This window comes from Rhinatrema bivittatum, chromosome 1 (genome assembly GCF_901001135.1).
Source record: "Rhinatrema bivittatum chromosome 1, aRhiBiv1.1, whole genome shotgun sequence".
NCBI lineage: Eukaryota > Metazoa > Chordata > Amphibia > Gymnophiona > Rhinatrematidae > Rhinatrema > Rhinatrema bivittatum.
The window spans coordinates 469239744-469257960 of record NC_042615.1 but is presented as its reverse complement, the minus strand read 5'-3'; the positions used below and the strand labels follow the sequence as shown (position 1 = coordinate 469257960).

The 18217-nt window shown below is 44.8% G+C and overlaps 1 protein-coding gene across 2 annotated transcripts in view; it reads right to left on the bottom strand.

Annotated features, from left to right (window-relative positions):
* The window catches only part of IFT74 (intraflagellar transport 74), a 584252-nt gene that overhangs the window by 98322 nt on the left and 467713 nt on the right, over window positions 1-18217 (bottom strand). For both annotated transcript variants that reach the window (XM_029606405.1, XM_029606412.1), the window contains exon 17: window positions 11022-11185. In XM_029606405.1, the coding sequence (XP_029462265.1) occupies window positions 11022-11185 (164 nt within the window). The remainder of the gene's footprint in view (window positions 1-11021; window positions 11186-18217) is intronic.

Below are 18217 nucleotides of genomic sequence, written 5' to 3'. Positions count from 1 at the left end.
CCTTGAAGGTCTGGCAGGCCGGATTAAGGATGTACTAGCCACCAGGGACCTGCCTGAGGATCTCAACACGCTCATCGAGCTCGCCGGACAAATCGATCAGCGCTTGCAGCAGAGAGCTAAGGAGGTACGCCCTCCACGACATCTGACACCTCTGGCTCCCGCATTCTCTAGACCTCTGGCACCAGTTCCCCGGTCCACAGGGGCCTCTGCTGAATCTTCTTCGGAGGAGCCGATGCAGCTAGGAAGAGCTTCCCTATCCGAAGAGGAGAAACGCCGCCGCCGAACACAAGGACTATGTCTGTATTGCGGTGGGAAGGGGCACTTCCTTGGAGTGCCTCCTGGGCTGTCTTAATGCTGCTCCTCAATGTACGGTACCTGTAACTTTAAAATTTTCAGGAGGTTCCTTCGAGACGCAGGCTTTGATTGATTCCGGGGCTGGAGGGAACTTCATCACCCATGCACTTGTACAACGTCTTCATTTAACCACACGACCCCGCGAACCACCATTGCGAGTCACCTCCATTCAAGGAACTCCTTTGCCTGGAAGCATTTCTGTGGCTACTATGCCAATCACACTTCAGACCGGATTATTACATGAAGAGGTGATTTCCTTTCTCGTTCTAGAGAGGTCTATATACCCAGTAGTTCTTGGCCTGCCCTGGTTGCAGCAACATTCTCCGATAATCCACTGGGATGATTTACAGATTACCCAATGGAGTCCTCACTGTTTCCAATCCTGCATAAAGACTGCGGTGGTTCCGCCCATCCCTTTGGCACACGCCGGGGTTCTCCTTCCAGCTCCGTACAGCGATTTCGCTGACGTCTTCTCTAAAGAGAAAGCAGAGTTACTACCACAACATCGCCCCTTCGACTGTGCCATCGAACTTCTTCCCGGCACAGCTCCACCCCGGGGCAGGGTGTATCCTCTCTCTCAACCAGAGACTAAAGCCATGTCTGACTATGTCAAGGAAAACCTGGCCAAAGGATTTATTCGTCCGTCTGAATCACCTGCCGGGGCTGGGTTCTTTTTCGTGGCGAAGAAGGATGGTTCGCTACGACCCTGCATTGATTACCGGGGTTTGAATAGTATTACCAAAAAGAATCGTTACCCGTTACCATTGATCCCGGAATTATTAGACAGACTCCAGGGGGCTCGAGTCTTTACAAAGTTGAACCTAAGAGGGGCCTACAACCTGGTGCGTATCCGTCCCGGGGATGAATGGAAGACTGCCTTCAACACCCAGGACGGGCACTACGAATATCTGGTCATGCCGTTCGGCTTGTGTAATGCCCCTGCTGTGTTCCAGCATCTCATGAATGAGATCCTTCGAGAACTGCTACACTCCTGTGTTATCTATACCTGGATGATGTCCTCCTTTTCTCGCAGGACTTGCACAGTCACCGTCGTCAGGTTCGTCAAGTCCTTCAAATTCTCCGGGACCAGCATCTCTACGCAAAACTAGAGAAATGCCTTTTTGAACAAGACTCTTTGCCCTTCTTAGGGTATATTGTTTCCGCTACCGGATTCAGCATGGATCCTGAGAAGGTTTCCACCATTAAAAAGTGGCCTCAGCCTACTAGTTTAAAGGCGTTGCAACGCTTCTTGGGTTTCGCAAACTTTTACAGGCATTTCATACCTGGATATTCCCGTCTGGTAGCACCATTGACTGTTCTAACAAAGAAGGGAGCAGATGCTCGCCATTGGACTTCCGAAGCTTGTAGAGCCTTTACAGATTTAAAAGACGCTTTCCTGCTGGAGACTTGCTTACGCCATCCTGATCCGCAACGTCCCTTTGTTGTGGAAGTGGACGCTTCTAGTGTGGCAGTTGGAGCAGTACTTTCGCAGTACTCCAATTCTGGGAAATTATTACCATGCTCCTACTTCTCTAAGAAGTTCACCCCCGCCGAAAGTAACTGCGGTATAGGCGATAAAGAACTTCTCGCCATCAAGTTGGCATTTGAAGCGTGGAGACAGTGGCTCGAAGGGGCTCAACATCAGATTACGGTTTATACCGACCATAAAAATTTAGAGTTCCTTTCACAAGCTCAGCGCCTCAATCCTCGGCAAGCTAGATGGTCGTTGTTCTTTAGTCGATTTGACTTCATCCTGAAATACCGACCAGCCTCCAAGAATGTTCGGGCTGATGCCTTGTCGCGGAATACCCTCTCCGAGGAGAAAGATGATTCTCCACAGTACATCATCGACCCAGCCAGAATCTCTCTTGCTAGCACTAGTATATCCCTGCAGGGAAGGGTGGTAGTTCCCCGACGAGACCGGAAAAGAGTTCTTGAATGGGCCCACGACTCGCTTACAGGGGGTCACGCCGGTCGAGAAAGAACTTTAACCCTTTTGAACCGGTATTACTGGTGGCCTCGGGTGCGACAAGATGTACAAGAATACATGACATCTTGCCCAGTATGTGCCAGACAGAAGCCTCTCGCTGGACGGTCCTGGGGTCTTCTGCAACCCTTGCCAATCCCCACGGAGCCCTGGACCCACATCGCCACAGATTTTGTGGTGGATTTACCTTCCTCGGAGGGAAACACGGTAATTTGGGTTATTGTGGACCGTTTTTCTAAAATGGTACATCTGGTACCTCTGCCAAAACTTCCATCAGCACCAGAACTGGCCAGTCTATTTACTCAGCACATCTTTCGAGCCCATGGTCTTCCGCAAAGCATTCTCTCCGACCGTGGGCCTCAGTTTACAGCTCGTTATTGGCGAGCTCTTTGCAAAAAATTTGGGGTACAGTTGAATCTATCTACCGCATTTCACCCCCAAAGTAACGGACAAACGGAAAGGATGAATCGTTCTCTCAAGTCCTTCCTTCGCAGTTTCATTTCTGAAAGAAAGGACAATTGGGTTGCCCTGCTGCCTTGGGCTGAATTCGCATACAATAACCACGAACATTCAGTTACGGGTCAATCTCCGTTTCAAACCGTCTTTGGACGCCATCTCCGGCCTCCTGTTCCACTTCCCGTGGATGTTCCTTCTCCAGTGGCTCAAACGGTTGCCTCTCAACTCCATCATCTATGGACAGCTCTTCAGCAACGACTCTCCTCAGCAGCACAAAAGGCACAAAGAGCGGCGAATCGTCATCGACGTCCCGCACCAGTATTATTGCCCGGTACTAAGGTATGGCTAAGTACCAAGAATCTGCATTTCCCAGATCGTTCCCGTAAGCTGGCTCCCAAATTCTGCGGTCCGTTTCCGGTGGCAGAGCGAATCGGTTTGGTGTCCTACAGACTTCGTCTTCCATCATCTTTGCGTATTCACAATGTGTTTCATGTGTCTCTCTTGAAACCAGTCGTGCATTCCCGTTTTCATCAACTTACTCACGATGATGTCTCAGTCTCCTCTTCTGAGGAACCTGTTTACCAAGTACACGAGGTACGAGATGTGCGCATTCACAATCGCCGATGGGAGTATTTGCTGGCCTGGGAAGGCTGTGGGTCTGAGGAGGACTCCTGGGAACCTGCACGGAACATTTTGGACAAATCTCTGCTGTCCCAATTTCATTTGGACAATCCCGATAAACCCGGCCCTCTACGGAGGGGGCGTAAAAGGGGGGGGTACTGTTACGATCCCGGTCACTAGGTTAGTGACCGGGCACCTACCTCCCTCTGCCGCGCCGCGAACCGCCGGGTTCCTGGCCTCCAGGGCCGCATGGCAGCGGCGTCTCCTCGTGGAGACGCCGCCGGGGACTCCTCCCCTCGTCGGGCGCACGCGCGCGTAGGGCCGCGTTTTAAGGCGTCTGCACCCGGATGTGCAGACACGCCCCATTTGACGTCAGACGCCGGCTAGGGTATTTAAACAGGGCCTTTCGGCTTTCCAATCTGCCTTGCAACGAGGTCTCTCTGCGGAGTTCCAGTTGCCCTTCAGATCGTCTGGTTCCTGTTTCCTGCTTGCCTGGTTCCTGATTCTTGCCTGCCTGACTCTGGTTTCGCCTGCTAGCCCGGTTCCTGGATTCTGCTTGCCCTACGACTCTGTCTTCTGCCTGCTTGCCGCCTGCCTTGACCTCAGCTCGTGACCTCTACTCTGCCTGCTTACCGCCTGCCTTGACCTCAGCTCATGACCTCTACTCTGCCTGCTTGCCGCCTGCCCTGACCTCAGTCCGTGACTCCGTTCTGCTTGCCTTCCGCCTGCCCTGACTCCGGTCCGTGACTTCGTTCCACCAGTTCGCTGCCTGCCCAGACTCCGGTTCGTATTCCTCTCCTTGGGTTCTTCAGCCTTCACCTAAGTCCCAGCGGCCCGGGTCCCTACGGGCTCCTCCTGGGGGGACCTCGGGCTTCCAGGGCGAAGACTCCTAAGTCCTAGCAACCCGGGCCTCCACAGCTCCTCTGGAGGGGTCACGGGTTTCCAGGTGAAGATTCGTCTGTTCCATCGAGTTCTGCCTCCCGTCCGTCCTTCGGCGACGGTCGGTCCAAGGATTCACTTCCGGTTTGGACAGTCAAAACAGCTCGCTACATGGGACCATTCCCAGTCCTTCAACGTATTGGCAAAGTCACCTACCGTCTGAAGCTACCACCTGGTCTTCACATCCATAATGCTTTCCACGTTTCACTTTTGAAACTGCTCATACTCAGCGAATTTTCTTCCAAATCTCAAGACCCACCTGTCATCAATGCAGAAGATGACTTAGAATTCAAAGTTGAAGAGATTCTGGCTGTTCGTAAAAGAGGCAATACTTTTGAATACCTTCTGAAATGGGAAGGTTTTGGCCCCGAAGAAAACTCTTGGGAGCCTCAGACCAATATCCTGGACAAAGAGATGCTTTGTCAGTTCCACATCGTGCATCCTTCAAAACCCGTGCAGAGGAGGAGGTCATTCAGGCCGACCGACGGGCTATCACAGGCCCTGCAGGTCTCTCTCAGCTGCTTGTCTGTCATAGCAAGCACCAAGAAATAAAGCAAGGCAAAATTAAAATTAAAATTAAAAACAGCCTCGCTGAAACCATTACTAAAAAAACCCAACTTGGACCCATCTAACCCCACAAATTTTCGCCCTATCGCTAACCTACCTTTCATAGCCAAGCTAATGGAGAAGCTAGTCAATACCAGACTCACTGACTACCTCGAATCCCACAACATACTATATCCATCGCAATTCGGTTTCAGGAAATGCAGAAATACAGAATCTCTCCTTCTCTCATTAACGGACAACATCCTGTTGGGTCTCGACAAAGGTCAATCATACTTACTAGCCCTGCTAGACATCTCGGCAGCGTTCGACACAGTTAACCACACAATCCTCATCAACCGTCTGATGGAAATAGGCATTTCAGGGGCTGCACTCCTCTGGTTAAAATCCTTTCTAAGCGACAGATACTATAAAGTTAAAATAATCAACAAAGAGTCTCACCCTGTAGCTGCCAAACAAGGAGTTCCCCAGGGTTCCTCTCTCTCGCCGACCCTATTCAACATATATCTTCTCCCCCTATGCCAACTCCTCAATAATCTCAACCTCACATACTTCATCTATGCAGACGATGTGCAGATCCTAATCCCCATCAAGGATCCAGTTTCAGACACCCTAAACTACTGGAATAGCTGCCTCCACACCATCAACCTCCTTCTCACAAGTCTCTGCCTCGTACTCAATACGTCCAAGACCGAACTGCTAATCATTTCCCCCAATGATAATAACCCGCTAGCCTTCAATACCAACACACCACTAACAAGTCAAGTGAGAAACCTGGGGGCATTCCTAGACTCCAGAATGAACCTCAAAAAATTCATCAACAACACCACCAAAGAAGGTTTTTATAAACTACAGGTACTAAAACAGTTAAGACCTCTTCTACACTTCCACGACTACCGTTCGGTCCTTCAAGCCATACTATTCTCAAAGATTGACTATTGTAATGCTTTGTTGCTAGGTCTCCCGGCCTCTTCTACCAAACCTCTTCAAATGCTGCAAAACGCTGCAGCCAGGATCCTCACAAACTCTCGCCGCATGGACCACATCACCCCGATTCTAAAAATACTCCACTGGCTACCCATTCGCCACAGAATTCTCTTCAAGACACTTACTATTATCCACAAAACCTTATTTCAGGAATCCTCGCTCCAGCTTACCATACCCCTCAAACCACATGCCTCTGCAAGACCCACCAGATCTGCATACAGAGATTCCCTCCAGGTTCCCCCAAAAAAGTCCATTCTCCACAACACCATTGAAAAACGTGCTCTATCAACTGCCGGTCCGCATCACTGGAACTCTCTTCCGCCAGATCTCCGCCAGGAACATTGCCATATCACTTTCAGAAAAAAATTAAAAACTTGGCTGTTCGCCCAAGCATACCCCTGAAGAAACCGCAGGATCACCCCCACAGTTACATACCCCGCGGTTGCGTCCTCCTTCAGCAACTCAAAAAAGGAACTATTTCTCGGCTAACTGCACTTTAATATAACTTGCCTTATATTACACACCACGTAATTTTGTATATAATGCTTACCATGTAAACACTCACGTTTCTGCTTATTTGCTTTGTTCTCCAGTTAGAAATTGTTTAACCTATCCTTTTCTCTAACAACCAAGTTCCACATTCCCTGTTATAATGTAATTTCTTGCTTCCATTGTTAACTGGTTTTTTCCCCCTAGTTCATTGTAAACCGGTACGATAAGACCTGGTCTTGAGCATCGGTATATTAAAAGAATTTAAATAAATAAATAAATAAAATAAAAATCCAAACAGGCAATCCTATGCTTGATGTGCTTTTCCACGGCCTGGATCGCGAGGGGGAGGGGCGCACCACACGGCAGCTGTCAAACCCTGAAGAGGGTGCACTGCCCCAAGAATTTCCCACCGGCATGGTGAACAGGCCGTTGCCGCAACTGAAAACCGTGTGGCTTGTTCGGGAGTACAGCCAGCCCTCACCGGAGTGAATCTGCCCCGACCGGGACCACCCTCCTCCGAATGATCCCCCGATCCACCCACTTACTGCCCGGCCTGCACCCGACAATCTCACTGAGGATTTCAGCCTGCTAGGCCGCACAGCCTGCCGTATGCTTCTGCTGTTGCATTCAGCCTGCTAGGCCGCACAGCCTGCCACATGCTTCTGCTGTTGCAAAAGCAGACAGCTGCTGGTGACTTTTTTTTTTTTTTTTTACAACAAAGATTTAAAGGCCCAGACACATAGGAAAGCACAAAAATAAAAGTAAGGGTTCTTCTCTCTATTGGGCAGGCAGAGGGGCTAAAGGCCCACCGAGGGAACCAGACCACTGGCTGTCAGGGGTCCTGGGCTGAAGCTGGCCAGGGGCATCCAACCCCCTGTTCGCTCGGCTCAATCCAAGGGATGACCCTTCTGCAGGAGCCTGTCACTTCGAGGAGCAATTTTCCTTAAAATATCCAGTCAGTCAGTACTGCAGGGTTAGCATCTCTACCATCTGCTGGAGGTAGAGAAATATTGAGAGACTGCAGGTGGCACTCTCGTATATGTGGCAGTGTCCAAAGTTTTGTTCTCTACCTCCATCTGCTGGTAGGGATGAATAAAACCTGCTTGTCTGGACTGATCTGGGTATGGTCAGGAACTGCTGCGCCATACAGTTTACCCAATGCCCTCCAAGAAACAGAACCCAGTCATATCACAGCTGTCCTGGGTTGCAACTGCTGCTCATTGAACTCTTCTCGGTACTTCATTATCATTTGCTTGCCACTAGGGAACCTCTGTGTTTATTCCATGCTTTGTTACCATTTTGTCTTCACCTCCTCTGGGAGGGCATTCTAAGCATCCACCACCCTCTCAGAGAAAAAATATTTCCTGACTTACTAACTACAAGTGATCAGGGTAAGGCAGGAAGAGGGTTATTAAGGTGAAGAACTTGAAGGAAAAACAGCTTTTTTATTTACATGATACCCAAAAGAAAATGTGTCCACTCTTGACCAACAAAATCGAACTGAAAGAAGCCATGGGATTGTAGGAACTACCATGTATGAGCTGTGAAAAGCTTTTATATCTTTCCAGAAAGCTCAGAAGAATCTGTCCATTAGGTACCAAACATAGTCATATAACCCATTTGTGTAGCTATGATAAATTGCTTGACTTCTAAGCCTAGTAAATTCTCCCTTTGTTCATGATTTCTGAGAACAATACCTTTACCTCAAACACCCATTAATTTTTCTGACTGTATAGTAGGCGCTATACCAAACAAATACAGGTAAAGAATGCTTTGATTTATAATGAAATCAGGAACATACTGGTAGACCCTGCAAAGCAGTATTCCTTCAACTCTCTGTCTCCATTTCTCTGGCATCAGCAGCAGGAGGTTGTAGTACTGGGCCCTAAGGATTTCATGTTTCAGACTCTGTGGCTATTGCTCTCCTGCCTCCAATACTTTTTGTATTGAAAAGGAAGCAAGTCAGGGAATCGGTGAAACAGCTATGAGGCAAATAGTGCAGGCTTCCTGTATCTTTACATTACTACCAGCCTCCTGCTGCTAGTAGTACCACTACCAAGAAAAAAGGGGAGAAGAGAAAGAAGAGCAGGGCTATAGCCAGAAGGAGAGTATGTCTCTTCCTTTTTTCTAGCACTGAAGATCTTAGGAAAAAAGAGGCTATGCGGCTAGTGAATTGCTCCTTGCATTTGCACTACTTCCACAGGGATGGATGGGATGGCGTGAGAACCTGAAAGAGTAGAGGTGACATGATGAAAGTGAGATGGGGTAGAGAAAATCCTGTAATGGCATGGAGGAGAGATGGAGGAGAGAGAACCTGAGATAGAGGAATGCTAGGAAAGGAGGAAAGAAATATGGAGAGGAAAGATGGGAGGGTGCGAGTAGTAGATAGAAATGTGATAATAAAGGGACAAAAGTCAGAGAAAAGATGTTCGAGGTGGGGGGATGCCAGAGAGAGAGAGAGAGAGGGAGACAGGAGATGAGCGGTGAAAGGGGAGGTTGCAACCAAATTTAGATCTGTATAAGGGGAAAAAACCAAGACAACAATGATTGAAATATAATTTATTTTCTATGAGCTTTTTCCCCATATATGACTTTTTAAAAAAAGTACTAAAGTTATGCACTTACTTTAAAGTTATTTTTCAATAATTAATATAATGCCGCTTTACTCTTTATAACCTTTAGTGCTTCTTTTGAGATTTAACTATATAACCAAGTTGCTTAACTGTAACAAGTGTTCTTCATTGAGAGGACAAATCAACTACACAAGTAGGATGACCATCTGACAGCACCAAGATGGAAAAGCTCTCTCAGAGCTCAGAAAAACTGAGCATCTTGGGGGGTGTTTCTGAGCAGCTGCAACCTCGTGACTCTCTTCAGCTAACTTTCAACTGTACAAGGGAGAAGGCTAAGATTGTGTGGCTGATTTGTCCTGCTGTCTATAGAGAACACCTGTTACAGGTAAATAACAGCTTTCTCTGTGGACAATCAAGACAGTAACCAATCACACATGTAGCATGAAATTATTTATGTTTTTATATCCATAGGGGCAGATTTTCAAAGGGATACGCGCGTACCCCTCGAAAACCTGCCCCAAGCCCCCCTGCGCGCGCCGAGCCTATGTTGATCTCTAATGCCTGAGTAATTGGTGGCTGCTGTTGCAGGAGGGGGCTGACTCTGAGAATGGAGGTAGAGGAGTTGGACTCTCTGGGATAACACCATTTCCTGCTCCTTCCTGGATTTCTCTGGAGAGACCTTGATAGACCCTTGGTCTGACCCAGCATGGCAATTTCTTATGTTCTTAATCAACTTAGATGATTTCAGGCAGACCATTGAGACTCTTGAAAGGACTGTGAGTAACAAGTTGAGTGCTCTGAACACTCCTATGGGGACTTTTAAATACGTTTTTAGACAGGAAAGATTGGTGGCAGATCATGCAGGGAGGATCAAGTCCCTGGATCTTCAAAGTAGTGTATCAAAAAATGTCAATTCTGTTACAGTACAGGATAGCAGAATATTACGAGGTAAACTGGAAATGCTTGGAAATAGAGTTAGGCACTTGTTCAAAGCTCTGCTAGCTAGGAGACAAGAGTCTGTCCAGTGCCTCAGCTGATGTCATTCATATGTAATGGCTAATTCAGCCTGTTTATCGATGGAAAAGGTACACATACAATAAGTAAAATCATAAACACAACAAGTACAGAACATTTTGCAGCTGAAGAGCTGAACAAATTGATTTTTTTCACTGCTCCAGAAGACTGAGGTGAACTCAAAAATTCTTTTGAGTGTGGGACTCTTGAATTTTATGCTCCTGAGAGACATTTGTACACAAGCAGCATGGTTATGGACATCATGCGATGGTCCCAAACATCGGAGGCAGTGGAGATACACTAAAGGCATTTTATAGGAACATCTGGGATATCTTTTGAAGTCTGGTTTCTGGCCTGCCATTTGAAATAGATTTAAGTCAAACTCAATTTTCAAAACTTTAATAGAAAAACTTCTATTTGAAAACTTGGAAAACACAAATACTAAATAAATAAATAAAAATAAAGAAATTAAGTAAAAAGTTCATAAGCAAGAACTTTCAACGAACAGCTGAGAAAAGAAAGCAAAAACGTGTCCTTTTGCACGAGCAGAAGAAAAAAAATTGAAGAGACTTGCACAGCAGCAGCTGTACAGAAACCCTTGCGATGGTTTTTCTGAGCTCTGATTTTTTCCATTTTGGCATTGGCGGATGATGTCATTCCACGTGTAGTGGATTACTGTCCTGCTTGTCCATGGAGAAATTGGTAAAAGTATCAAATATTAGATTTTGCATATTTGTTGGTAGTTGGGATGCCCCTTGTAGTTGTTTCTCCTCTCCTCTCACTGAAACCAGCAAATAAAAAGAGAAGGGGTGTTGAAGGAGGTGGGGAAGGAGGGGAAGAAAGGAGAGAAAGTTGAAACGAAAAAATGAGGGGTTAGAAAGAAATCATGAGGGGAAAGAAGGAAAATACCACAAATTTCACAGGACCTTTGAGGATACCCAGTATGTCCCTGAATGAAATTCTATTTTTGGGTACATAAGACATCTTAAGAATATCACATCCATATTAAGCTGCAGGAATGCAGATAAAGTTACCTTTTTCTTTTCTTCTCCTGATGCTTTCAGTGCATCCAAGTTACTGTATGTTACCAAGCCTTCTGTCATTTCCTGAATTTTATCCTTCAGAGAATTCAGTTCAGTGTTAATCTTACTCTCCAGATGTTCCACTTTCTGAAGGTCTTGCTGAAGGCGATGACTCTCTAGAGCAAAAAGGATCATATTATAATAGCAAACAAGCCAATCAATTTTTTCCCTAATTAACACAACCACACAATGGTTAGAGAGAGATTTTAATAATTTGTCATGCAGTACTTACTATGCTCTTTTCTAGTTTTATGGATGCAATTATTGGTTTTAATGCTATCTTATATATGCATTGTTAACATCCCATTAAATAATACTATGCAATTAAGCAATGTTGCTTATTTGTAACAGGAGTTGCATGAAGATAGTGATTTGTCTGTCACAAATTAGTCACATGATTGTGCACTGGTACTTCTAAAGCTGCCTGAAAAAGTTAAAAGTCAATCTGCATGCAGGTGCAGTAGCTCCCACACTGCAGTGATCCCACAGCTATTTTCAGTTCTATACTCATCTTTAGCTGGGGGAGAACTACTGCATGGGGAGATGAATGAGTTTGAGCACAGCTGTCATTAGAGAACATCCATTACAGGTAAGCAACTTTGCTTTATTTTTTTTTAATTTAATTTTTATTCACCAAAGGATTCCATTGACATCATGAACAACTTAACATACTCAAATGTAACCATCCCTCCCTTCCCCCCTTCCACCCCTCAGTTCAAAAGGAAAGTTGTACTTTTATTATGCAACCAAGTTTGAAAGGCCAACCACACAGCTTCAAATCCCTCTATCTTGATTTGTCTCAAGACGGTGATCTTTTCCATCTGATGTATAAATAAATGTCTTTTATATATTGAAAGATTGCTAGGTGCAGTCTTGACTTTCCAGTGGGCTGCAATTGCACATCGTTCTGCAATTAAAATTTGGCTGACCATTTGGTCTATTTTTCTTTTCAATTGAAGCAGATCGTAGCAATGATAGTGGACTCTTATCCATTTGGACATGTGTAATGTCCAAAATTAGCCTCCTTATCATGTTCCAAAATGAGACTATTATAGGACCTGACCACCACACATGTCCTATCATTCCTCTACCCCACACTCCCTCCAGCATCTATCGGACGTGTTAGAAAATATTGAGCTCAGTCGTGATGGGATATATCATCACCTTAAGAATACTTTTAAAGAGTTTTCTGCCAACTGTGCTGATATTGATGTTTTTGCAACCCGCCATCTTTTGTCACTCCAAAGCTCATCATCTTCCAAACAACCCATATCCTTCACCCAGTCCTCATGTTTGAGAAGAGTAACATCAGAGGGATGACTTAGCCTTCTGTAAATTTTGGAAATAAACATCTTGATAGGTAACCCTTTTATATAATAAGTTTCCAAAATGGATTACCCCTTTCCCACCCATTGTCTCCCCACATTATTTTGAATATAATTACAAACTTGTAAATATGCATAGAAATTTCCCTTCCCAAGTGATATTTTTCTTTTAAAGTTGCAAAAGGCACCCAACCCGGTATGGAAAGAATTTGACCCAAATGAGTTAGTTCATTCGCCTCCCATCGCAGGAAGCAAGCATTCTCTAAGCCAGTTGGAAAGTCCTTATACTAGATCAAATTAATGGTGAACAATTTCCCCAAGAGATCAAGTACTCTTTTAGTACATTCCACATCTCCAATGTTTTCTTTGTAAAAGGATTGCAACTACCTTTGCTCATATGTAAACTCAGTTTTCTCCAGAGCAATGCTTGTAATGGGTTTTTTTTTGTTTTGTTTTTTTAAGTATTGCTCAATTCAAACTCATTGCTTCAAATTCCCCTTTTTAAACCATTCTAGGGTTGCCCAGATTTGTGCCATCCTATAATATCTTTCCACCTGTGGGACACCAAGGCCACCCATCCCTTTAAGTATAAATAATATAGATCGAGACAGACAAGGGTGTTTTTGCTGCCATATAAAATCTAAAAAATTTCCCTGAATTCTTTTCAAGTCCCCCGGGGCCAATGATAAGGGAAGTACCTGGAATAAATAATTTAATCGTGGTAGTATGTTTATCTTCAATATCGCTAGTCTGCCTGCCAAGCTAGTTTGACTTACTCCACCTTTGCATATCTGATACCAATGTAATAATTAAAGATGAATAGTTCAACTATGCTAATTTAGAAATATTCTATGTTATTTTCACCCCAAAATGTTTGACATTGAAAAGGAAAGCTGTCTCATAGTCTATATACCAGCGCTGACTTTAAGGATATATTTAATATTTCAGATTTACTCATATTTACTTTAAATCCAGCCACTTTCCAATACTGTTTCAAATGTTTACCATGATTGGTAGGGAAAATCAATGGACTAGATAAGGTAAACACATCATCAGCTAATAATGAAATCTTATATTCCACATCCCCAATCTTAATTCCTCTAATGTCCATATTTTGTCCAAACTTCTTGGCAATTGGCACCATCACTAACACAAAGAGAAGTGGGGACAGCGGACAACCCTGCCTAGTTCCCCGCCCCAACTGAAAGATGTCAAAGTAGTCCTTATTAACTTTAACGCATGCCTGGGGTGAATCCATGTATAAAAGTTATCCCCTACTCCAAATTTTTCAAGGACTTTATAAATAAATGTCCAGGGCATCCTATAAGAGGCTTTCTCTGTGTTGATAGAGAGAAGGCCAGTCCCTTGCTTCAATTCTGCTGAAGCCCAAATTAAGTTAAGAACTCTCCTGATGTTCTCAGAGATACTTCTTCCTGCTATTAAGCCAGATTGAGCCTCGTGTATCAAGGATGGCATAACCCTCCCTAGTCTGTTAAAAATTTTCTAGGAGCTTTACATCAATATTAAGTAATGAAATAGGCCTGTATGCCCTGCAGATAGTTTTATCTCTCCCCTCTTTCAGAAGAACTGTAATGCCTGGACTGACTCATGAACAGAGATAACTGACCTCCATTTATTAAACTATTAAACATAGCTCTTAAGGACCCCACAAGCAAATTAGAGAATCTCTTATAGAAACAGCCTGTGTACCCATCCAGCCCGGGTGATTTATCTATCTTTAATTTTTTAAAGGCAGCTTCTGTTTTATACTCTGTGACTTCCATATTTAATGCCTCCTGCTGTGCCAATGATAAACACGGTAAATGAACTCCTGCCAAGTAGTCTTCAATATCCTCCTTCCTAATGGTAATCTCTCTCCAGTAAAGATCTTGGTAAAATGCCTTGAACCGCTATAGAATCTTACTGGGTTCATTCAACATTTGCCCTTTTTTCGTCTTTATCCCCGTCACCTGGGACCTTGCCATCTATCTTTACAATTTAAGTGCCAGAGCTGTGAAGCCTTATTCCTGTGCTCGAAATAGGATTGCTTGACTTGGGTTATTTGATAGTTAACTTTGTCTAAGGTCAAGGATTTTAATCTGTCCATACTTTCTCTAATTGGGCAAGGATTCTTGTTGACCCCCCCCCCCCCCCCCCTTTTGTTTCTTTTCCAGTTCTGTAACTCTTTTCTTTAATTTGTCAGCATACTCATTCCATTTCTTTTTAACCAGTGCGGCCCACATAACTAATTTACCTCTAAAGCAAAATTGCTTACCTTGTAATAGGTGTTATCCCAGGACAGCAGGATGTAGTCCTCACATATGGGTGACATCACTGACGGAGCCCTATTGCGGGAAAAACTTTCTGTCAAAGTTTCTAGAAACTTTTGACTGGCCTTGTGAGGCTACTGAGCATGCCCAGCATGCCATGATATTCTCTGCCACAGGGGTCTCTCTCCAGTTTCGTATGTAGCAATAAGCTTTAGCAAAAATAAAATAATAAAACGTATCGGACCCAACTCCATGGGGTGTTGGGTGGGTTTCATGAGGAATACATCCTGCTGTCCTGGGATAACACCTATTACAAGGTAAGAAATTTTGCTTTATCCCAGGACAAGCAGGATGCTAGTCCTCACATATGGGTGATTAGTAAGCTAGAGGCTGAGTCATTTTGAATTGAGGCAACAGTGAAGTATTGTTGGTGAAAATGAGGCAGCCGAAGATTACAGCAGATTGGATGTAGAAGGAGTTGGGATTAAACTGGAAACAAGTTCTTTAAGACAAATTGTCCATAGGCTGAATCTTGTCATCCTTGTTTGTCCAAACAGTAATGAGCTGCAAAGATGTGAAGAGAACTCCATGTTGCTGCTTTACATATGTCAGGGATTGGCACTGAACGATAGTGTGCTACTGAGGTTGACATTGCTCTAACTGAATGTGCCTTTACTCGCCCTTGGAGAGGAAGGCCTGTTTTTTCATAGCAAAACTGTATGCAATCTGCTAACCAGTTGGATAGAGTATGTTTACTCACTGCCTTACCCGGTTTCTTTGGATCATAAGATACAAAGAGCTGAGTGGATTTCCTGTGGACTGCAGTGCGGTCTAAGTAGAATGCGAGCGCACGCTTACAGTCTAAGGTATGTAAGGCCTATTCTCCTTGGTGAGAATGAGGTCTTGGAAAGAATGTGGGTAAAACTATGGATTGGTTCGAAGTGGAATTCCGTAACTACCTTGGGGAGGAATTTTGGATGTGTACGGAGAACCACTCTGTCATGTAGGAATTTTGTATAGGGTGAGTACGTGACAAGTGCTTGTAACTCATTAACCCTTCTAGCTGATGTAATGGCTATGAGGAAGATAGTCTTCCATGGGAGAAATTTAACATCACAGGAATTCATGGGTTCAAAAGGAGAATGCATGAGTCTTGTTAAGACCAGATTCAGGTCCCATTCTGTGACTGGTGGCCGAATTGGTGGTTTAAGTTGAGTTAAACCTCTCATAAACCTGCTGACGAGAGGTTGTGTGGATATTGGTGCATCTCCTAACTTTTTATGGTAAGCTGAGATTGCACTTAAATGGATTCTTACAGATGAAGTCTGGAGACCAGAGTCTGAAAGATGATATAAGTAGTCTAGTAGAGAAGTTGTGGGGCAGGTGAAAGGATCAATACTATTTTGCCTGCACCACAAAGTAAACCTTTTCCATTTCGAAGAATAGTTCTTCCCTGTTGAAGGTTTATGTGAAGCTATAAGCAATTGAGATATCTTGCTTGAAAGATTGAGCAGTTGTAAAATCAAGTTTTCAACATCCATGCTGTCAGGGATAGGGATTGAAGGTTGGGATGGCGCAACCGACCCTGATCCTGAGTTATGAGAGTCGGAGCTACACCCAGGCGAATTGGATCCCTGATCGAGAGGTCTAAAAGTGTGGGAAACCATACTTGTCATGGCCAATACGGGGCTATGAGTATCATGGACCCCTTGTCCTGTTGTAGCTTCACTAGAGTTTTGGTTATAAGTGGTATCGGAGGATACACGTATAGAAGGCCTAAGGTCCAAGGGCAAGCAAAGGCGTCCTTGGCTGGCTGGTTTTTCTGTTTGTGTAGAGAACAAAATTTGTCCACTTTGTGATTCAGATGTGATGTAAAGAGGTCTATTGTTGGTTGTCCCCAACGTTGAAAGATCCTGGTTGCTACTGAGGGATCCAGGGACCATTCGTGTGGTTGGAACTGACGACTGAGTCGATCCACCAGCACATTTTGAATGCCTGCCAGATAAGTGGCCCGGAGGAACATTGAGTGTGTTAGGGCCCAGTCCCAAATCTGTGCAGCTTCTTGACAAAGGAGATATGAGCCCGTACCTCCCTGTTTGTTGATGTACCACATGGCAACTGTCTTGTCCATTTGGATGAGAACAGTCTTGTGCGAAAGGCAGTCCTTGAATGCATGAAGCACATAACGTATAGCTCGAAGTTCCAGGAAATTGATTTTAAACGTTGCTTCGAGTTTTGTCCAAGTCCCCTGGGTTTGGAGATTGTTTATGTGAGCTCCTCAACCCAAGGTGGATGCATCTGTAGTTAAAGTTATCTGTGGGACTGGTTGCTGGAAGCGTACACCTTTGTGCAAGTTGTCCTTGTTCGCCCACCATAGTAGAGATGAACGTAGCTGGTGGGTGATTTGAATTTGAGAATGTAGTGGTTGAATGGCTTGGATCCATTGTGATCTTAAAGTCCATTGGGTTACTCTCATGGCGAGCTGTGCCATAGGAGTGACATAAACTGTGGAGGCCATGTGGCCTAGTAAGGTTAGAAACTGATGAGCTGTTGCTCGTTTCGTTGAGTAAATGGAGTTTGCCAAAAGGGAAAGTGTCTGTGACCGATCCTCATGTAGAAAGGCTTTTGAGAGGATGGTGTTCAATTCTGCTCCTATGAATTGAAGCAGATGCGATGGAGTGAGATGGGACTTTTGATAATTGATGAGAAAGCCCATGGAGTGAAGTAATCATTCGACTGAGAGAAGTCAGAGCTCCTTGTTGAGATTGACTTCTGATGAGCCAGTCGTCTAGATATGGAAATACATGGACACTTTCCTTGTCAAAATGTGCTGCTATTACTGCCAGACATTTGGTGAATACTCTGGGAGAAGAGGCAAGTCCGAATGGTAGTACTCTGTACTGGAAATGTTGATGCCCCACCATGAAACGCAGATACTTGCGATGAGGAGGGAATATTGGAATGTGAGCGTAAGTGTCTTGTAGATCCAGAGAACAAAGCCAATCTCCTGTTTGAAGAAGTGGAAGCATGGTGCCTAGTGACACCATCCTGAACTTTTCTTTCCTCAGAAATTTGTTGAGATTTCTGAGGTCTAGGATGGGACGTAGGCCTCAGGTTTTCTTTGGAATGAGGAAATATCGGGAGTAGAATCCTCTGCCCTGCTGAGTCCGGGGCACCAGTTCTACAGCCCTGGCTATCAGAAGGGTGGATAATTCTACTTGCAATTGAATTATGTGATTGCCGCTGAGAGAGAGAGGTCTCGTAGGAGAATCTGTTGGAACTGAGAGGAAACTGAGTTGGTAACCTCGAGATATTATTGCAAGTACCCATTTTTCTGATGTTATTTGAATCCAATGTTGTAAAAGGAGGATACTCGACCTCCTACCGGAAGCTGTGGATGAGGATTGGAGAGGTAGCTGTGTTCTCTGGGAGTGGCCTCAAAAACCAGCAGCAGGCCCTGTCTGTGGTGTAGATTGAGGCCTAGTCGCCCTAGGTTGCCTGGGCTGAGGTCTTTGTTGTGATTTAGAAGATCTGGTTCTAGACATGGGAAGGT